The sequence below is a fragment of the Aulostomus chinensis genome, chromosome 21, assembly GCF_037954235.1.
Source record: "Aulostomus chinensis isolate RoL2024-O1b breed Wild chromosome 21, RoL_Achi_v1.0, whole genome shotgun sequence".
In the NCBI taxonomy this organism is placed as follows: Eukaryota; Metazoa; Chordata; class Actinopteri; order Syngnathiformes; family Aulostomidae; genus Aulostomus; species Aulostomus chinensis.
This window is the reverse complement of record NC_141340.1, coordinates 9,559,646-9,583,096: the sequence shown is the minus strand read 5'-3', so window position 1 is coordinate 9,583,096 and position 23,451 is coordinate 9,559,646. Positions and strand designations below refer to the sequence as shown.

Genomic DNA, 23,451 nt, shown 5'->3' with positions numbered 1-23,451 from the left:
TTACTTCACTCACACAGGGGAGGAGAGTGATGGCTGTTAGCTTAAATTCAAAAATGTTTCCAGGCTTTTGTCTGACAAAAAATCGTACTCCTTTAAAAACATCTGGACGTAACTCATCATTTTTAGATGAGAGGGGTCTCCCCTGTCAGTCTACCTAGAGGCCATGATTTAATCCCAACCGCTCCTGCACCTGCTCCTCAATCAACAGCTTGCCGCCAACTCCAACAGCACCAGGAACTCGCTACCTTGAAATTTATGGCCCACGTGCCAGTCTGCCACCGCATTGCAGAGCAGAAAGACAGTTGAGGTTGTCTACTGCGGTTCACTCAGCTTTTCCTTTGAGCTGCTGGCATTCAAGTTGCATGAACTATGTAACTCTGCTGCACCCAGTCGGGGTCCAAATGCAAATTTCCCACTTGAATTGAGTCAAAATTTCCCCCAGAAGCAGATAAGAATTCTTCCAGTTCTAATTCATGCACGCAGGGTGTGCAGAAGCATTTGCGCACATATAACACACACTCACATGCAGACTAGCAGTCCGACACCTCAAGGCGAATAACAGCAGGAAGGGATCCCTACCTATGAGTGCACACACAAGTGCAGAGCAAATAAAAGCATTTTCACACACCTTCAATTAAAAGAATCTTTTCAGAGAGCCATTCGATCAATTCACAATTACCAAGCACATTCAGCTCCTGTACATTCACTAATGCACAGGAAGCAAGATCAATAAACACACACACACACACACACACAGACATGCTTACCAGCCAGGTGTGCGCTCTCTTCCCTCTGCTCCAGGGTTGCATGATTCATTGGTGTATAGGCGAAACAGTACATAGTGCTGTTGTGTCTTTCCACTGCAGCAGTCAGATCAAAGCACAGATCAAAGACTCTGGGCTGCTATTATGCTCATTCTGTCCAGCATCCTCTGCCTCGCTATACTGACAGCAGGCTAACATTATTCCCTCATGGCTCCCTCCCCGCAGTTAGCTATAATAATACTTATTATTCATATACTGTAGCAGTTAATTAAAGATTAGAAGCAGTTCAAGACAATTTGAAATGGAAACTGCACTCTGTCTGGAGCCTCCTTGGGACTGCAGATCTGAGAACAGGGGTTTGGGTCTGCAATGGAAGACGGAGCAAGGCCACTTGGTAGTTAGGAAGGCAGAGAGAGTTGATGGAAACCGTGAAATGTGGAATGTGAAAAAAAGACACCAATTTTGGAGAAAGTATTTATGCTCACTTGAGGTTGTTGTTTTTTGGTTTTTTTTTGCTTGACAATTTAGTAGAAACACAATTAGTGATTTGAGAAGCAATCAATTCTGAAACGGCCCAACCAGAGGCAAGTGTACTGTGGAATACACTCTTGGCTGTTGTGTTATGTACAAATAGCTAATGGATTTGTGGGAGCAAATAACACATTACAGCAATCTAGATAAGAAGGGACAAATGGATTCATGAGAGTTTATGCGTCACTGAGTGGAAGAAATGATCTCGCATGTATCGTTTTTTTTTATGTATCAACTGTTTGTGTACATCTTTCCATGCAGAAAAAGCCGTGACATCTTGCTTCATTAAAAGTTCCGTTGAAAGGCTTCAGTTGATGCATTCCGCATTTTAATGGTCCCTCAATGATTATCTATCATTCCGCATTCATGAAAGTGCACCACATAACCTGATGCTATGCGGCTCTCCGCATTTAGGATTCAATCTTGAGAGATTATTATTGCTTAAGTTTGTAAGTTTTTATTCTGTTCATTATTTCTATCATCACTTCTGCTAAGGAAGTTATGTTCTGATGAGCGCTTGTCCTTTTTTTTTTTTTTTTTTTTTTTTTGCCTTTTAGCAGGATAACACAAAAACATGAAGGCAAATTTTGCCAAAGTGTGTGGAGGGGTGTAGTGATCAGTGATTTTTTTGTTTGAGATTCCCTTTGGCTGAGGTATTTGCTCTCCAAGTACCCTAAGCTCATAAATTCTGCTGATTTTTATGTTTTCTTACGTCTGGTTTGTACACTGAATTATAGATCGTCACTTTCTCAGAGATCATGAAAAGCCCGCCTGACTTCCCGCATCATGATGCTGTGATTCTTGCTTCCTGTCGTGACATGTGACATAATGACCGTCATAAACTGAAGCTTTTGCTCAAGCGTATAGGAATAAATTCTTCAAGGGGCTAGCCCATAACGTTGATTTGTGACTATGTATACCAATTACCATGAAATTGCAGATTCTAAACACAGTTGTGTTTACTCTGCACCTGAGATGACGCTCCATATTACCCTCAGGTTGTGTCGTTGGTCGTTAGTGAGCAGCACATCAATTTTGAGGAACTCCTGAGCACCGCGCCAATCAGCAGAATGGCTGCACAGAGGGCAATACATCATTAAAACCCCCCTAAAAAAAAAAAAAAGTAATTTTTTGTTGTTGTTGTTGTTCCTTTTTTTCACCAGACTACACAGCTGGACCTCAAAATCCTATTATCCTAATGACAAATATGACCAGAAGTTTACTGTCAACCTTCAGCTCGAATGTTTTCTTTGCTGAAAGTGAGAGACAGAGGAATGGACAGCGAGGGAGACGGAGGAATAATGTTAATAGAGTGCAGGGCAGAAGAGAGAGAACCAAGAAGGAGTGACAGTCTGTCAGAAATTCACTGCATATCATTAAATCCACACAGTGGTCTTAAAATGAATTGGTATTCATCGGCATGTTCTTTTCTGCTCCCCAGCCTCCACGTGCACACATTCACTCACACACACACACACACACACACACACACACACACACACACACACACACAGACATATTCACTGCAGTAACTTATTTGCATAATCAATCTTTAATTCAAGAGTTCTCATAAACTTCCAGCATCCACAGAACTTTACGTCGTTCTTAATTCGTCCCCAGCCAGTGCTGGTAATCATGCTGACGATAAGCAAAGCTTGAATGATTTACTGAAATGAACATTGTAAATTCTACAGTATAAAAGAAAACCATGGTGTGTGACTGTTAAAGTCACCAAACAGACCGTAGCAGAGCCCAGCCTGCATGTACATGGACTGATGCTGAAAGTCTGTAGTCTTTTCATTTGCACTGCATTATTATATAAGGTGCATGACTCCCGTATAGCAGTAAAGCTGGACTAGACTTGTGTATAAATGAGGTTGTAATGGGCATTTCACTTTTTTGATTCCATTTTATTCTAGGTTAGGGCTGTATTGCTATATTTTATCAATAATTTGACATTAAACATGATGTCACCTTAGATTTTTTTACAAGGTTTTGTAATAATTATTTTTTTCTGGTATTAAAGGCCGTATTACAGTCAATTTAGTGTCATTTTCTACTTTTACAAGACTGTTCTGGCTGTTCTAAGATTAGCCATTAGTCACCAAACCATTAAATCTGCATTGCTTCTGATTAGTTCCTGAAAACCTCAGTGTTAATCATGTGAAAACCAATAGTTGTCCCTTCTAAAGTGCCACAGTATTCATCTCAAGGTGTTTTGTTCATCACTCAGCGTTATTTTATTCACAAAAGGATGAATTGGCTATTTGAGAAAATCACAGATCCCTTGATGATGCCAATAATCATTAGTCGCAGCCATTAAATCCACTAATGTAACGAAATTACAACGGGTGTTAAATGAAATCAAATGTGTTTTTGCTTTGAGATACAAGTGCTAATGACATTAACTTCAGTATTATGGATCACTTGAGAGGAAAAGTGTAGTGGCTTAGCTGAGCTGCGGTGTGAATCAGTGGGTGAGTGCTGCTGCTTTCCTTGTTAAATATGACACGATATCAGCAGAAATTATCCAAAAACTGCAATACGGCGCAAATGCTCCTTCAGATGCACAAATCGAAGAATCAAAAGTAGCAACTATAGTTGATAGATGTTAAAAGGAACTCCGTAGAGGCCATTTTCTGTGGTTTCAGTGCTACAAAATACCGTCACTCCATTTTCAAAATAACAGCATTTACTCTAACGGCTTTAATGCTGCTGTGTGTAGTCAAACACTGGTCAACTGTCGAATCCGTGCAAGAGAGGAGAACATTAGCCTGCTATGGAGCTTGTATATTTTCAAACTTTGCGCGCTTTCGTTGCAAAAAGTCTGCGGTTTCATTTTATGTTGACGTGGGAGCGGCTGCCATTTTCCAGAAGTGATGTTGTTTGGGACATCAACTCTGCGTCGCTATGTAACGCATTCCTTCTTCATTTTTGTGATGGAGGCCTATTATCATTTGAAGTAATTAGATATAATTCTTTAGGTAGGTACGAGGGAAGAACAAGTGAGGGAGGTTGCTATTTTTTTCAAAAACTCGTAATTTTCATACCTAATTGGAGATTTTGCCAGTTCCTGCCATTTCATCGCCCCCCCCCCAAAAAAAAAAATTGTGCACATTTCTTGGTAATTTTTAAGAGAAGCAGGTGGAAAAACTACACATTTTTGAGCAGAGTCATCCTGGAGGGGCTGTTTGGAGATTACCTCCATGGCTGCACGTGCAAACCTGTTGTGGCTGCTGCTTCTTTACACGACAGTAACACACTAATGCCCGATGAAGAGTCCTGGAGAGAGATAAGAGTAGAGCCACACACCCTTCATGGTACGTTGGTGCTTCTTGAGGTACAAAATGGTGCTGCAGTACGAAACGAGATGAACTGCCGCAGGAGCTTGTTAAGGATATACAATCCCTTAACTCACACCATCAGTGCTTAATAACATTCCAAAGTGTGTTACATAAAAAAGCTCATTTGTAACACAGATACTTCTGAGTTAATGCAAAGGGACACCACGCGCAACAACCCCTTCCTTGTCCTTGAATATTTGTGTGCATTTATTTAATTAAACAGCCAGAGTTGGTCATCATCCAGCTGCTCATTAAACCTCCACCACATAGTTCCTCTCTTATTTATGTTGCTCGTAGATTCATTGAAATGTTTTAATTTGATGGCGTGGGCTTTAATTTCCCTGCTGTGACCTTGAATGCAGGATATGAATCCCTCTCTGATCATCTTGGTGTGTTTATATATGGGTGTCTATGTCAATGTGTGTGCCACCCACTGCTCCCTGCACCACCACCACCACCACCACCACCCCTCACACCAACGGTATATGGATATGAAATGGTTTGTTCATCTTGTTAATATGCTGCATCTAATGATGTGTATGAAAAGCAATCAGTAAGGCAGCAGAGGATCTGCTTGAGGAGCAGCGTTAATAACTTTGGGAAGAGGGAGATTGCCAGGCCCCTGCTGGCTACACACACACACACACACACACACACACACACACACACACACACTCACACTCACTGTAAATTCACAATATGTTTCACTCAGCGAGGTGTTTAGCTATATGCAATGTTTTACACGTATAGCTGAGAGTAGGGCGCCTACACACACCTTGCTTTAAAGGATTTTTCTGTGTCTGTGCATCCTTTTGAATTCACTGCAGTGTGTTCTGTTAGTCGGCCGATGTGTGGGATCATTGCCCGCCCTCCAGGCTGTAACCTGGCTGTGTGTAGTGTAAAGACTTAATAATTTACTGGATGCCCATTTGAGCTGAACTCACTTTCACACCTTCCCGGCAGCAACGGCTCCGTCTCTGCATCCCAACGCAATGGTCGATAAGTGTAAACTTGGGTAAAAGTGTTAGTTCAGCTTCTCCTCTGCCTCCTCTGTTTATTTAAAATATACAAGCTCAACATGTACTGATGAGGACAGCTTTATGGTGTGAATGCAAAAACGTTACATAATTTATTGACGCCTCGGCCTGTGGTGCTATGCTCAATCAGCACAAACCCTACCGAGGAAAGACCCACGTACATAATTTATGTTGAGAACAGACCTCATGTAGCACGAGCGGTTCACTGCTTAAGAAAAGGATGAAAAGCCACAAATTAATTTGTGTTTTTATTTCCCTTTGGCAAAAATCTGAATATTACAACAGCAATCGCAAAACAAGACCTTGGGTTCTATCTAAGCGTTCGGCGGGATTGGGGAGGTGGCAACCAGTGTTTCCACATTTTCAGCCATCAATAGAACCACGCTGCAATGCCGAGCAGCTGCTCATCTGATTGATGCTCCCTTTGAAAGGATCTCACACGTTACGCCATCGACCAAAGCCCAGCCTCTTCTTGGTCTATGACTCAAACATGCCCCAAAATATTAGTGTCCCATGGTTGCACCAGACCACGCCTCATTAACATACCTAAGAACCTCCCGGCGCAGATGGAGTCCAGGTTCATTGGCTAGTCAAAGGGCACGGGTGCTTGGTGTGTAAACATCATATATGCTGGCTTGAAACAGGCAATGATGCTTGCACTTGACCGAGTGCTGGATGCCACCATGTTTACAATAGGGTCCTTATGTCTGGACTGTGTTGGTCTGTATTTGAAAATCAGGCCAGTTTCTCCCAGGCGTGGTCATTACGATATGAATTCTTGGATACTAAGTGATCATCTAGAATTTTCTGTATTCTTCCGGTAACATTTCATGTTAAATCATACAATCATCATCTATAACTACTAGTCCAGATGCAGTTCATGTGGTTATCGTCTTAAACGTGGGGCTACTTGATTAAAAGGCAACCTGCAAAATCACTGTTTTGAATAACAGTGACGAGACCGTCAGGAACAAAATTAGCTCAGTGTACGACTTGGAACTCATCACGCCACTTCCTGGAGGCCATACTGCTGGGCTTGCTGGCCAGGAGCCTCAGAGCCAGGACTGAGCGAACAGCTTGTCTTACACCGATTCCGTTAAATCTCAAGTTTTTGAAAGGGAGTCTCAACTAGAGGAATGGTGCGAAACATTTGTGTTTGAAAGAACATTTATCTGAGCTCAACTCTTCTCCTCCTTGGTGATGACTTGTAGTGGGGTTTGAATGGTCTGACTGCAGCTGACAAAAAATCACCCAACAAAAAAACAAAACAAAGATGGCTGCTGCCCCACAATCTAAGCAGCGGACATGATTAATGCATTTCATTGATATCCTGTTACTGGAGCCGTCCATGCCAACTAAAGTGTATTACTCTTTTGTGCTTGTTTGCCTTCTTAAATGGTCAATGAATTAAAAAAAAAAAAGAAATTGTTTGATGGATTCTAGAGTGGAAGGTCACAACAGCTTAAAAACAAATTATGTTCTCCCAGCACGGTTTTAACAACCTTTTGAGAACATGTCCCTGAACGCCCCCCCCCCCCCCCCCATGACATAATTAAGAACATTTTGCGCCGGTTCATTTTGAAAGAGCAGCATCTAATGGGGAACTCAACTGAAGCATCAACATCAAGAGAATTCACATATGTTGCAGAGTCAGTCGTCTTCAGCTGCCGGAATTTCAACGTCAGCTTTGGATTTAATTTGATTTTAAAACGAGCTTTGATCGACTCTTTTAGTCTATAATCCTAATAGTTAATTAGTCTACAGATTAGTGCGCTGCTCTTAAGTGCTCCTCCATCGCGGTAGTTTTAAACTGTAGTTTCTGGACTGAAGCCCAAACAGCACGACTACAAGCTTTTCATTCGTGCCTCTTAACTCTCCTGGAGGTTTGTGTGTGTTTGACCATGAGCTGTGACCTTCAACTTCACACTCTTTTTTTTTTATTATTCTCATGCTGTCTTAATTAATGAAGGTAGGTGCTGCTTCTGGTTTGCAGGAGGGGACGTGCGCAGCGTGCTCGTCTCTTCGGCGTGTGTTTTGACTGATGTGGGCGTACAAGGCATGACAGGTTCTTCCAAATTGAAATGTCAGCCATCATGTTAATGCTACAGAATCAGAGATTGGCAGAGAATGAACATCAGGCAGAAACAGGAAGCGGGGTTTTAAACCCATGACCCCACCACCACATCCCCCCCCCCAACCCCCCCTGCCCCTTTTTAATTTTTCATTTGCCACAACATCCCCAATTATTCCACATCGCCATCCTCTGCCGTTTTCACATTCAATCTCTCGACCAGACACTCACCACCCTCTCTCTCTCTCCCCCTCCCCCCCCCTCTCTCTCTCTCTCTCTCTCGCGGCTTCAGCGAGATGAAGCAGGAGCTGGCAGAGGAGGGTAGCAGATGCTCCATCCTCTCCAAGCAGCACCGTTTCAATGAGCACTGCTGCATCCGCTGCTGCGCGCCCTTCACCTTCCTGCTCAACCCTAAGCGCCAGTGCCTGGACTGCCAGTATAACGTCTGCAAGACCTGCTGCACCTACAGCAAGAGGGACAAAGCCTGGCTTTGCTCGGCATGCCAGAAGGGCAGGTTAGTCTTTTCAGACACACACACACACACACACACACACACACACACACACACACACACACATTCTCTCACATGCACTCACTCACACACACACATGCGGGTAGAGCTAGCAGAGGAGATTAGAGTAATGGTAGAGGAATGAATGGGGGGACTGAAGAAGCGCTGTGAAGGGGAAAGACTTGGATGAAAAACACAATAGGGGGCAATTATGAGAGGAAGGGGTGTTTAAACAGGAGTGGGGAAAAAAGTGGATGATTGAGTGGTAGTTTGAGATCCAGCGCTGTAAGGGTGGGTGTGTAGGATTACTTTTTTGTGCAACTTTATTTCAAATGGGAAAAAAAATTGTTCTATTTTCTATTGCACTCGTCAGTGAGAGATAAAAGATGGGAGAAGTGAAGAAGATGTAATGAAGAAGAGAGGAGGAAGAGGAGGAGGAGGAAATTGTGGGAAATATAATGACACTGCTTGAAAGAGAATCCTTTTCTTTCCTCCATTTCTCAGATTTCATTATCAGAAATATTTATTTTTTTGTTTTTCTCCTTCTCACACAGTAGAACTCTTGTGTTTTTTTAAGGGATTTTTTCTCTCCGGAGGAGAAGTGACAGAATGAGCTATAGCTGCTTATATATGGTGTTGCAGCTGTTTAAGAATGCAAGTCCATCCGGAGCCATGGGAGTTGGTTTAGCACCCCGACTCACCACTGGATGAATATTAGCCTGTCTCTGTCTCTGTCTCTCTCTCTGTCTCTCTCTCTCTCTCTCTTTCTGTCTCGCTCTCTCTCTCTCTTTCTGGGCAGGGTGGGGTGAATACTGTTGCGCGGTTGAGAAGGGGGATTCATATTTTAATAGCAAAATCAATAGCAGGCTTGAAATATTACTGAATATTTAGATTCAATTCAATTTTTTAGAGGTGGTGTTCCTTTTTCATTCATTTTTGGAAAATCTAATGGCCGCAGGTGTGACTTTGCACACATTGTGATTTTTTAATGTGCAAAACTGACATCAGGTGTGTGTGTGTGTGTGTACTTTAGCATGCTGTCCAAAAATGTGTTGCCCCTCGACTTGGCCGTTTTCCCTTTTCGGCCACCTCTTTCTGACCGTCATTGATTTTTGCTGCTCTGTGGTATTGAGTTAGATCCGCTGCCCCGAGTCCTGGTGTATAAGACAGGAGGGGAGGAGTTGGTGTGTGTGAGACAGGAGAGAGGAAGAGGAGTAGGAGGAGGAGGTAGCAAGGATTGCATTGATCATCTCTTCCTCACACCCGCCTCCATTCTTCCTCTGTGTGTGTTTGTGTGTGTGTGTTTTTGTGTGCCTCTGCCTGGGGCTCAGTAATGTTCTCATTAGGGCTTTAGACTGAGTCACAGATGGGCCTGATGTCACAACATTGCTGTCTACCAGCCACATATAAATACAGCACTTTTCATTAGCGCATTAACTGGGATTAAATCTGGTTTTAGCATGAATTACTCTCTCCGGGTGGAGCCATGTCATTGGAAACACTGATTTACAGCTTGTGCGAGTGTTAGAGGTTAGACAAGCCCCAAACATGATTTTAAAAATGGCTATTTGTCGTATTCTGTCAGCTGATTCGAAAGAAGAGGTGATGACTTAATACTAACAGACTGTAACTGATCGAAATAACTACATGGAGGGAGGGTTGTCAGGGTAAGTTCCTGTAAACCACGGTGCTCTGCTCTGCCTCAAATAGATATAAAAGACACTTAAAGACATGGAAACCAGCTCAATATTACTCCATGAGTTTGGAAATCAAGTTTTTTTTGTAAGTATGAAAGAGGTGACTGAATGATCCGCTGATGTGACATCCTGTCAACACAAACCCCCACCCCCACAGCGCTGACATAAAGTGAAACTTCAAAGAATCTTTTCGCAATACCTGGGTCAGTTATTACACTTCTATCATTTGCCATGAGACGATGTGGCTGGTTCTTTCTGCAGTCACAAAAAAGTGATGCAGCGGTGAAAATAAACATATTTATGAGCTCAAGGCGCTAATTTTCAAGTACTCTAAAGCCAAAATATACTTTCTGGATGAAATAGTTGAGAACTTGCAGTTGGGAACAGAACTTGTTGGGACTTGAACGGCGGTGCTCCATCCAATAACGCCAGTCAGCTGCCTAGCAATGGACTCTTAGATGACATAACGTTACCAACCACCTTTGCTCTTGTCAGATATGTAATCATTTTTTTCAGTAACTTAGCAATTCACAAAACTAATGTGGTGCTTTCTTTGCTGACTGTAAACCGGATTCAAACTTAATGAAAATCAATTCCTAATGGAACAGACCGCCAAATGGTCTCTCTCGCATGCACCGGCTGTCCATCAGTGTTCCCAGTAGCAAGGCCACGCTGTGTCACAAGCGTGATCCCTCCAGGGAAAAGTAGATTCGTGATCATTGCACCCACTCACACGTGGGCGCTCGTAAGAATGTACGGGTGCATATACGGGCACATGCCTGCTGGCCAACACACACACACACATTGATTATATTTGTGTGTTAATTATGAGCAGCTGTAGCAGAAATCGACTGGTTCAATGTTTTTGTTCTTGAGGAGACGCGCGGTCGGAGATGTGATGACAACAGATGGAGGATGAGGAGAGAAGCCTCGGCAGCTTTGTCAGAACACCTTCCTAGCCTTGTAAAACACAAACACACACCCTCAGCAACACACATACACACACCATCTTTCACTCGTGAGCAAGTCAGACAAGCATGACCATTTGCAGTCTTGTAGAATTAAGCGACACACACACACACACACCAGTGCTTCATAGTCAACACGTGTTTAGTGGAAACTGAAAAAGTACATTTTTTTCTCTTTTTTTGGCCCCAAGCTCAAAGCAGCGAGGTGAATTTTAAAGGGAAGAAGCAGATAATGAACGGTGATGAGTTGGAGGTCAGGAGAGGAAGGAAAAGGGGGGGTAGGGAGGGAATGACATGGGAGGAGAGAGTGACTGCACATTTTTATACGTGCCATTAAAACCTCTCTCTTTTACCAGCAAATTCCATTGTTTCCCTTTACATTTTCCACACCCTATCTTTTCCATTCTCCTCCTTTTTAATTTTATAGTCCTGTCCTGATTTATAACCCCCCACCCACCCACCTGCGTGTCACATCCCCCGTTTCTCTTCCTTCGTTTTCTCACATTTACATTTGAGCTACTGCACCTGCCTGCGCTTAATCTGCAGAAATGGACAGCTCCATGCTTCTCTATACAGTCGACACGCCATAGAATGATGTGGTGTGTGTGTGTGTGTGTGTGTGTGTGTGTGTGTGTGTGCACGCACATGCGCGCACAGGAAAGCAATTCACTAAGCGACAAACTGTTCTTCCCATTTTATGACTTTATAATCTCATCCTAAAGCGTGACTGGGAGGAGATTACGGTATCTATATCCGGTCTGTGCACATATACAAAACAACACGACTAAAAAGTTGCATTTTATTCAACAGGATTGCATTTATACTGTTAACTTCCTTACTTTTCAGTTTAAATGGCTTTTTATTGATGACTTGAATCAAACCATCTTGGAAGCACACCTTTGAATTTTTGCACGCCGTTTGTGTGCATCATGGGAGCACCGAACCCACATGAACACACATAGCTAGCTACACTTAGTGTGACATTGACTGGCTGTCATAGTTTAAATGCGAAGGTATTGAGTTGTGGTCCTATCATGCAGGTGTAATAATAGCTGACACACACACACGCGCACAGTTACCTTCCTCAAAATGCTAAGCTGTGCTGCTCGGGGGTCTCTGAGATATTGAGTGGTTGCTTAAAAGCGATTTGTTTCACACACTCGCATCAACAGATATCGTATGCATGTCTTGTCCATTTCCTGTTACCCGAAGCGGCTCCTCTCATTCTGTCTGAGACTCTTTCTGTTGTTTTCAAGTGTCAGGAGAAGTAAATGGTCTGAGGTCTTTTTTTGGGGGGGGTGGGGGGATGTAATGACACAAAGATGATTGAGATATCAAAAGACATCAAAGTGGTGCTTCAAGTCAGGGGGAACCTTGGTGGTAATCAGCATCGTTTAAGGCCGCCGAGGCGCACACGCTGGGCTCTGATCTTGTAAATAACATCCTTTTTATGGTTTGAGAAGTCATCTTTTAGATTTAACATTTGCAGCCAGGAAAGATTTATCCTTTTTGTCAAGTGGATGTCTATATTTTTTAATATTCCAATCATGCATAATTCACAGGTGATGTTGAAACATTATCTATTTGACCTCCTTTACCTGTTAGCAGTCTTGGTCTATTTTGGATGTGTAGTAACACTTTTGATTTTGCCATAGGCATTATAATATTAAATATTCACATCGTATTGCATGGGGATAGCCTGATAATTGAACTTTGGGGGGGGGGGGCTTTGCTTCAAATTTGGAAAAAAAAATGTCTGTTTGGACTCAAGGATGAACTGAAATTGCGGTGGTGATTCGCCAGCATAATCAAGGTCTTCTAATATTGGCTAATGACATCTTTGGTTCTTTCCCTGCCGTGACTGGTTTTGGTCTGGTACTTCGAAAATACCAGTACCTATTTCAGTCATGTGTTCATTCATTCTTTTGTCCACTTTGTCCACTTCTTAGTTATTAAAAAGTCTGCTGGTTGACATCATCCACTTGCCAGTGTGTGGACGTCATCTCTGAACATACTGCACTACAACAGGTGTCAGTGTGTGTTTATGAAGCCACCTTTGATATAAACTATCTTGCTTCTGTCCTTCTTGTGGGTTGTGAGTTATTTTTTATTGTCAGGGCTGGTGAGCAAAGACTTGTCTTAGACAGGGAGGGTGGTGCCCTACGGCGCTCTGCTGCAGCTACCACCTACGCCCCAACTTCAATAATGCATACATACGTCTGTTTCTCTGTGTCCTAAGGTTTGCCCACTCTGTGTTTTTTGCTGCTATTTACACTTTCCATTTATAGGGAGGAAAGGGAGGAAACCACTCGAGGGACGATGTGGAGAGGTCAGGTGTCGAGGAAGCTTTTCAAGAACATTTTGATGACTGTAGATGGCAGCTGAACCAACTTGCCGCCCCTCATTCCAATGAGCTGCAGGCACAGGAAGGAGAGCCACTAATCAGTCCCTCTCCTCTCCTCCATCTCCTGGCCTTGTGTCACATCCAAGCCAGCTGACACAGGAACCACCGGTCGATAGGAATTCTCACTGGTGATTTGCACTCTGCAGACATTCCTGCACCTACACAGCACATCGGGGATTTAGCTTGAGACACCTCCTGGTGATCCTGCAAAAGCTTTGGCTAAGATGCATTTAAATGCCTGGCTCTTATTAAATAGCCAGAATCAGAAACTACATTTTGTGCAAGAGTTTCTTTAAAACTAATTACAGCAGAGTTGTTCAGCCTTAAAGCGATCTATGTGCTTATGTGTGGATGCCAGAATTGTAAGTGCTCCTCATTGCGTGACCCCTTGTGCTTGGAGAGAGCATTTTTCCCTGTGGCGTATGAGGTTATAGAGCAGGTAATAAATCACTGCTAGTCAGGTAAACATGCGAGTACACACAAACATGGAGAAGTAACCTGGAATCTTCTCTCTAGTGGGTGTGTAAAATTGTCAGCTGCGCTGTGTTGCAGATATTCCTCTGAGTCATGTGTCTGTACGACTTCACTCTAGCTCTTCCTCCATGTTTGTGTGCGGGCTGGCGGGTGGGTGAGACTGAATCAGTTACGCCTCAGATCTGACTGTCACTGCAGGTCCAGCTTGGCCGAAGTAGCCTCCTGTCCCTGTGGTGTGTACCTTGGGGTAATTCCTGTCATTTGATGGGTGCTCCACGTGAACGGGGTCATTTAGGGTCTGGCGGTGCTCATGCAGCAAGCCTGCAGCACCGAGGTGATTGGAAATCTCATGATCCCTAAATCGGTTTATGCAGCAAGTTGGCTTGCGGATCAAAACACAAGCTAAAGCTCTTGTTATTTTTTTATTGTTTGTTAGTGGGATCTGTTTGTCTCTGAGTTTTTTCTTGTTCAATTGCTTTTTTAGAATGGTGGTGGAACATTTAGAAACCTCTACATTTTGGAACTGCAGTTAAATTAAAACTTCACATTATTAATGCCTACAGTCACAGCAAACTGCGAAAACACAGCAGTGACAGCTAGCTAGCAGGGAATGCTAGCTGGCACAATTTTGATTTCTCCTTTAAGAAAAATGTTTAAACACTTCAAAACTGGTGCTGAATTTCGGGAGGACTGTGCAACATGGGGTTGACAGCAGCTAGCGTGCCTGGCTACCCACCACGCGAGTTTGGCCCTGCTGCTTGTCAGCATTCTGCAGTCAAACAGTGGTTGCATAATGGCCTTATGTGGGTGACTCAAGTTGAGGTTCCCCACTTGCTTGAATGTCTTTCGTGGTGTAATATGAGACATGGTCAGAAAAGTGAGGTCCTTTAAAAGGGGACAGCTAACTTAGCACACCAAGCTAGCAGTAACTAGTCACTGCTCACAGTCCACAGCCACAACAGCAATTAGGCCAGCAAATTGTAAGCTTTAGAAGAATAAAATGACCACATATTTAAAATTTAAACTCTTATATTCTGACCTTCAAGATACCTCAAATGGACATGAACAGTAGTAGTACAAAAATAGTACTTGTCTCCTCTTTTCCAGAAGAGATACTCATGGATTCCAGGAGCTAATAAACACAAATTATTCTGTGGCGAAACTCAAGTGAGGAAACAGTGGCGCGTCTGGCCTTGACTTAAAGGATCTCAGTGGACTCTGGGATTTCCTGACAGCTGGTTTGACCATCGCCTTTCAGGGGACAGCCCCGACAACCACTCTGAGTCCTTTGAATTTACTTCCCTTTTGGGATTTATTAGTTGACCAAGCTCTGATGGATAGTTTCTAGAAAAAGATCTTCTGTCAGTTGTGTTTCAATCATAATTTGTGAGGTAATGACTTTTAATGCATCTAGGAAGGCAAAGCATGATTTATTCAAATAGAGACTTTAATGTATTGAATCTCTATTCCCTCTTCCACTATCCATTGGCTCGTCAACGGCTGCTTCTGCAGATGTGATCTATCAAAAACGGTGTGGGAGGCGCCCCACAGAGCAGCCAGTCATGTCTCATTTCCTGGCGGGCTTGAAGCAGCCTGCCAGGAGAGGATGCAACTGCATGATTGGCAGATCAATGGAGTGGCTCTGTACTTTTTGATTACAAATTGATGCCTTTCAATAAACTTTTATATCTCTGCACTCCAATTCCACTATTTGTCCTATTTTTTTTCTGTATCTCAAATAGCTCCTCATGATACAAAGACGTGAACTGAATAGTAATCTTTCCCTCCATCCTCTAACTTCACCCTTGACTTATTCCCTCATTCCCTTGCTCCCTCATCCCTCCCTCAGGCAGATCATACTGTCTGATCTCCTGTCACACTGAACTCTCTGTACCATGAAAGAAAGGAGATATTGGCACCGCAGGATTTTCATACTCATAGCACATTCCCCGCCTGACGACCAAAGATTCTGCTTCATTTCTCTCAATATTTCACTATTTGTGTGCTGAATCCTAAGTTTGTAGTCTGTTTTCAATTATTTTTGAAGTGTAATTTATCAAAGGGGATCCACAGATGGGGACTTAAATAGAAGGCAAAGTAGCTAGTCACCTCTTCTGTGCCGGAGTTAGCCAGATGTTTGCTAATCTGATATTGTGTCATGACATGGATTATTTCTCTAAACTGTAAAACTACAAATGTTTGCGTTCGTAACACAGTGCGAACAACATCAAACCAGATCAAATCGTGGATTAAAAGTGTATATTTGGGAGAGTCCACATGACCCCTGAGCAGGTCAAGTTTCATGAGCCCGATGCTGTCACAAACCGGTTCTGTATTTGGGGAAAAAAAAAGGTGAGATGATCTTTTAAGGCTGTTGTAAATAAACAATTCAATAATCACGATCACATTATAACTGTTGAAGGCCTAAGAAATCGATTGTGTATTAATCAAAGTCGAGAAGAACAGAGATTAATCATAGTGGAGCTGGACAACTGACATTTACCGTCTCTTCCTCGTTAGAATTAAACGGGTTAATATTTTCCCTTTAATAGATCCATAGATTTGTCATTAAGCCCTTGGCAGAGAACTTCAGGGTTAAAAATAAAAGTGCATATAATAATCATTAAAAGTTTAAAAGTAGTCGTAGTATTGGAATGAAATCGTAGCACCAGCCTGACAACCCTTGGCAAAGAGAATGCTAAGCATGCTGGGAAATATAATCCACACACATCTCACACGCATGGGTTTTGTGGAGTAATGTTCTGGGAAATGGAGCTAGTGTAAATGAATAACAATTAGCAGAATATGCTAATGTCAGTATTGCTCGCTGTACTGTTGGAGTTCTGTGGGACTCCAGATGGTGTGTGTGTACACACCCTCATCTCTCTCTCTCTCTCTCTCTCGCTCTCTCTGCATATCAATGGTTGAGCATCGCTTCGAGCCTCTGTCTCATTGCACCTCCTCTCCTATTTTTCAGGGCTTTAAATGAGGCTTAGCTGCTGCTTTGCTGCAAAGCTGTCTGCCCTTGTTTAGTCTTGATTCTCCACCTGAGTGAGAAGTGCTGTTTGGTCCCATTAGTTTAAAATCATTTGATGCTATTACGTCTCCTGGGACTTGCAGGTAGGTGCTGACCTTCTCTCATTATGCTCTTGTCAATCTTGAGCAAAATCAGAAAAGCGGCTCTTGCCTCAATGCTGATTTACTCTCCTTTTTCCAATCTGAATTTCCTTCAAATAATTAGTGTTTGTGATGTTTTTCATCAAAATATGAATGAATTGTTCATGAAGCCATCTCTGGGGTGCAGTATACACAAACAGAAACATTTTAATTGGCCTGCCATGATAAATATAGTCATAAATAATGTGTTGCTCTGCCGTGCAAACATAAGTACCTTCAGGCTCAGGCCCTAAAAATGGTTAGCAGACCTGTTGGATGAAGCTGTGAAGAAAGGTGAAGACATTGTGCAGCATGCTGCTGTTAAAACACCCAATGGTTGTGGCCCGGATAAACACAATAAGACACCCCCCCCCCCCCCCAAACACACACACACACACACCTGTTCTTCCTCCTCACTCCCTCTATCTCTACACACCCCTGTTCTTCCTCCTCACTCCCTCAATCTCTCTCTGTATCTTTGTGTCTTTGGGGCTGTTTGTTTAGAGCGGCAACACAGGAACTCTGTTGTCTGATTGTCTTATTCAAAAGGGATCAAAGCAGCAGTTCATATCAGGGCTGCCAATGGGAGCCATATCAAAGCAGCAAGGAGACACATTTACACACTCCCCAATTAAAATGCCCACACACACCCGAAACACAAATTGAAGCACGGAGCTCAAATGCAAACCCACCGCTGTAATTCTGCCCGCTCTTATGTCTTGTTGTATTTCTATTAGAGGTTAAAGGGGGATAGTAAAGACATCTGAAGGGACCACAGCTCTGACTGACCGAATGACTCCATGACCCACCTGATTGCTGGCTGAATGGTTTCCTCCTTCTCACCAATTAAAAACACGAGATCAATTAACAGAAAACTGATCATGTCTGATTAGGAATAACATATGAATGTGTATTTCTAATATTTATTAACCACAGCATTGGACTGAATTATCTTTTAATTGGCATTTTTAAGTTATTTAACATTTTTCAAACTAATCAATTAAAAACAAATCGCTAATCCCAATTCATTAATCTCATTAGCTTCACTTTTAATTCAGTGTGGCATTGATACTCTTCTACAACATATGTATGAATGATCAATTTTAATGATCTGTTGGAATATTAGGAATTAGCTGGCACATCTTAAAAGATAAATCCTAGGAATGATTTAAATAAAAAGAAACTAAAATGTCACTCATTTCCCCTGTTAGACCTCATGATGCCTTTCCTCTTAGTTCAGTTTGAAGAAGAATGAAAATTTCAAGTGAACTCAAATGCATCACGAAAATGAAATTGTTCACCCTGTGCTCTAAAAATTGAGCTACAAGACAAGAACAGTTTTTTTGAGGAATGGTTCCTCAAAGGCTTTTCTTTTTTTAGGGCCTGAGCCAGAAGGTACTTCCGCAAGAAGGTCCTGCTTGCACAAATGTAAAGAAGGCAGGATATTTATTTACCAGCCCATCAGACCTTGAGTGGTCTGATTCCTAGCACGAATGCACCCCTGCGGAATCTGTTTGCACCTGTTTTCGGTCTAAAAGTATGTTTCCTGTATTCAGGTCAGCCTACAAAATCATGCAGCCCAGTTGTGAAGGGGCCCTTACCTGCAGAGGTGAGCTGCAGAGCCTCTGCAGGATCTCACTTGTGGATTCATGCATTTTTAATGGAGGTATCTCTAAATATCCACTGGTCCCCCCTTCATCCTCCCTTACTTTCTTGCTTTCATTATGCATCTCCGCTCACTGAGGCAGTGGATCTTCAGCTGAGTGAGTTAGAAACCGTCTTCCTTCACCTTTATCAGGCTGCGATTGCTGCACTGATGGTAAATATCAGGCCGCCTTCCTCTATAGATCTACTCTGTCACAATGACATCCACTGGGTATCAAGTCCCTCAAATACCTGCAGGCAGATAAACACACATCTCTGCCAGGATATAACACAACATGTAGGACAAAGTAGCAGCAGGGAAAAATTCTACTCGAACATAAACGCAGTCAAAGCAGAACAGAAAGCCAAAGAAACTAGGGGACAAAACAAGAGAGCGAAGGGAGAAATGCGCCAGAGCGTTGTCTACAATGCGTCTTTGCGTAAGCTTGTCATGCTCGCTAATCCCTTTCTTCGCCACGTCTACATGCTACCACAAACACACTGTATTTCCCTGCACTCTGCCACGATTCAGGTCCTCTGGTGGCATCGACGGGATTTTTTTTTGTGAAGGTTAGGGTAGGATATTTAGATAAATGCATTGAAACACATTAACATCCTTCATTTTCACAGGTTCAGTTTTTAAAAACCTGCAAATGTACATTGGGGTTCTGGTGTTTTAACACATTTAGCTGGTGTTTTTAAACAGCAGTCTCAGCCACTGTGAATATGCGATCAAATGGTGAATCTTCAACTGAAAGACATCGAATAAAAAAAAGATTTCCAAATTTAAACTGCCATTTCCTACCAAGTTGTGCGAACAGTACTGCACCAATGCTGTTTAGACTCGACTCACAACCGTCTTGGCACGCTAGCAAGGAGGCTAAAACCCATGGGTGCTAGCAGTTGTCGCTCACACATCTCTTGGGCTAAATATTGGTCTACAGACTATCTCAAGGCAAAAAAAGTCACAAAAATCAATGATGGGATCATTATATGAAAGAATCTCTGTGAATGCCTATCATGAGTCAGCTATTAAACTTGATTCCAACAGAGGGCGCTGTCTACATTAAAATTAGACTAAAGGTCTCAGTCGAATCTTGCGCGCTCACGTGACTTGCAGGTAGCATTTACTGTAAGTTCAATGGAGCGTTTGAACTCCTTAACTCGCCCTTAAACTGGCTCTGTATATTCTGGGTTGTTTCAGTTTTTGAGGAAAAAAGGGGGACGATCACGGTCCTTTTTCTCCAGTAACACAAATTTCTGCACTTCTATACCAGACTGACATGCCCGTTTTTAAGAAAAGATTACATTTCCAGTGATTAAATACTTCTATAACTTCTTGTCACTGTTGTGCATCTTCACTCTTTATCAAATCAGTCACTGATATGCCAGCCTAATTAATGATAAAACACTGAGAAGAGGGATCCGGTATCAAGTGAAGCTTCAAAGACAAAGTAAGATTAAAATCCATCAGTGGCGGAGTGCATGCCAGAGTAGATGATGCATTTGAGTTCACTGAGTTCATGTCTTTGCTTTGCCTAACTGCAGTGCAGCATGGTCATACACTGGCCTCCCAATCTCTTTCAAGGTTGAGTTGGCCCTCGGATGGCGAGTATCACCATAATGTCTTCACTGATCGGCTCAGAGGTCACCGATAATGATCAAAACAATTTCAACCGAGAGGCAGGAGAGAAGGTGTCCACACGCACGCACGCACGCACGCACGCACACACACACACACACACACACACACCTCCTGCCCTCCACCTCCTCTGCTTTATAGCTTAAATTACTCAGTATGACGGTATTGGTATGAATAATGCAGAAAGACTTTTCCCCAGACCTGGACGAGGGTGCACACGTGCTTGTTGACATGAAAGAGAGAGAGAGGGCAAAGGTTCTCCTGAGTGATCAACGCTGAGCTGGGATAGAGAGGCTTACACATGTGTGTTTTATGAACTGGTCAACATGTGACCTCGTCCAATCTTTTGCTGTCATTATTTCTATGTTTAATGGAAGCAGGTGCATTTAGCGCTCGGCTGTTTCTGACGCATGTCCATTTGAGGGATGTTTTGTCTCATGAGGCCGACATGGATGGTTAAATGCCAGGGTAAAATATGCTACGGATGTCACTCTGAATTTGAAATCTAAATGCGTTTCGAAATCGTTCAAAGATGTTTTCAATCACGCTGTGTAAAATCCCTTTCATGGTGTGATTGGGTTGAGCCGGTGGTCACTGGTCGATGGATGGGGCTGTATTTCATCTGTATGGTGTCCATGTGCAATCTCTTATCCCTGCTACTACTTCATACCATCACCCTTGGTTAGGATGCCGTCCTGTCACACGATCTTTAGCCTGATTTAATACAGTAGCTGACCAAAGTTACCATCAGTCCGCCATCATTGACATCCAACCATGATCGCTGTAGGGATTTTAACACTTTTACTTGTCAAGTCGATGTTTGTCCGACCAATATGAGCTTGAAATCAGGTTCTGAACAAGCAAGTTTACCAATCGGCCAAGCGTTCTGAGTATGATCCACACTCTTGCTTTGATATTTAGTGTATATTTGTAGCGGTCAAGTGGGGATATCATGATCGGCGAACCTGTGGTCAAAAACAACGTATTTGTGGGGGAACACTTTTCTCAAGTCCCCGGTGCACAGGTACGCCGCACTCCATCAGTGACCTTGTTTGGGGTATGTGACAGAAAAGGTGAACCAGAGGAAAAACTAATTTCAACCAGCCGTGTAGCGCTCATACTGCCACTCGCTGTTTCAGACGCAACCATAATCCCGTCAATAATTTGAACCTTTGTCCTGGGACAATAATCAAACTCTTGATCGTAGCTGGAGTGTAACTGCATGAAAACCCACTCACGAGGTTATTCCAGATCAAAGTCAGAGGAGGATCTTTGCTGTTCTGCTGGTGAGCAACTCCCTCCTCAATTCCCCATCTGTCTCTGTCACCCAAAGTCAGTGACGGTATTGAGAAAAAATACCATGCAGTAAATGGGAAAGGATGGATGAGTAAGAGAGAGGAGGGAAATGTGCGTGCGTGTGTGCATCTGGTCTGTGTATGTATTTGTGTGTTTTGTTTGTGATTTGTGTGCCAAGCATCAATGATTCATCGCCATCCGTCTCCCACGCCCTGTCTGCCAGACTGAGCGGGGAGAGTGTTGTGTGCTCTGTGTCACCGTGAGAGAGCTCAAGGTGTATGGTCCACTGAAAATGCCCACATACATACTGGACACCGAAAAAAAAGGGGGGGGGGTTATGATGTCACAAGTGCAATAAACGGTGTGATCTATGGGATCGATGCAGCAGTTCGTCGGGTTAACATGGCTCATGTCATGCCACAAGAATAATTAAACCCTCATTTTCAAACCTAATATGCATCAACACGTCGTGCAAATTTGCACGTCAGTTAAATAATAATGAGATTGACCTTTAAGTCTGCTGGATCTCACTCTGAACCATTCCATGAGAGTGATCCAAGAAAACCCAGCGGTAAGACTCCCTAACCACCTCTGTTCATCGTAAATGAATTGTATAAATGTCACTTTTTTTCCCCCCCTGATTGGATGAGAAGGAGCCTGTTTTTTTGTTTGTTTGTTTTTTTGGGGTTGTTTGTTTTATTCACCATCTGATCGAGTGGGATTCACAGTTGAACTCTCAGCACCAGTGAGGCCAAGTCCGCTGAGTAGCTTTGACTTGTCGCCAACGTGCTCGCCGCTGTGTGTTGGCATTGCGTGACGGGGAAGTACACAAACAAACAAAGCCATCTCTTCCACATCATCACTTACTCGCGTTAACATTTCAAAATGCAGAGATCTGTCTCTTCACCAGATATCTCGTCTTCTCCCCTCACATTTTTTTGAGTCCTGATGCTCATTTGTTTTTTTCTGAATTTGATCCAGTGTCGCCATATGGTCCCGCACTCCGGCTGCATACTTGCATGTGCACATTTGTCTTCCTTTTGTCAGAGCGCGGCCGACAGCGCGCACACACTTTAAGTCAGAAATGTACACAACTTTACACTTTCAAATGTCAGTTACACAAATGTTGCGCATGTCCAGAGAGGCAAAGTCTTAAGTGAGGTGGAAGGGAGGGGTGGACCGGGACATCAACTGTTTTCAACCCTTGAATTTAGATCAGCGGCTGTGATGTTCATGGTTTGTTTTCCGTTTGCAACTGCGAGTTTCACGTTTAATGTCACAATGAAAAGAGACATAACCTTAAACAAGTAACCTGAGCCCAAACCGCAATCTTTTCTTAAACTTATAATGGGTTGTTTATACGTGTGTTTTCTTGTGTGAGCTGACCCTGGACAAAACAAGAGCTGAATGGACTTATGAGGACATTTTGTGCGGTCCATTTAACGTTAAAGGGCTGATTAAAAATCGAAATTTGGTTTTAGGTCCAGGCTTAGAGTTAGTTTGGGGTTAGGGGTGAGGCACTTAGTTGTGATGGTTCAGGTTAGGGTAAGAGGCTGGGGAATGCTTTATGTCACTGAAGGTCCTCACAAAGATATAAGTACACGGACGCTCATCTTTTACCATGCATGCTTTGACCCTGTCAGGGAAGGAACCGGAACTGGTGTAAGAGATTTGAGCCCCGACTGGTGACGGATCTGGATCCCTTAGGAGGAGACACTCAAGCTTGTGGGTAGGTTCCAGGGTAGAGATGCTGAACAGATCTACGGGGCTGTCTTGGTTGACACACTTCTTCAATGTGACATGGAGATTGGGGACAGTGCCTGAGGACTGACAGCCAGGGTGTTAGAACCCATTTAAGGGAGAAAAAAAAGGGACTGGAGGGTGTGTGCTCCAATTTAAAGGGGGCTCACAC

The 23,451-nt window shown here is 43.1% G+C and overlaps 1 protein-coding gene across 15 annotated transcripts in view; it reads left to right on the top strand.

The window, feature by feature from the left end:
* myripb (myosin VIIA and Rab interacting protein b) overlaps window positions 1-23,451 on the top strand; it is a 136,991-nt gene that overhangs the window by 72,676 nt on the left and 40,864 nt on the right. For all 15 annotated transcript variants that reach the window (XM_086191237.1, XM_086191228.1, XM_086191233.1 and 12 more), the window contains one exon: window positions 8,040-8,261. In XM_086191237.1, the coding sequence (XP_086047363.1) occupies window positions 8,040-8,261 (222 nt within the window). The remainder of the gene's footprint in view (window positions 1-8,039; window positions 8,262-23,451) is intronic.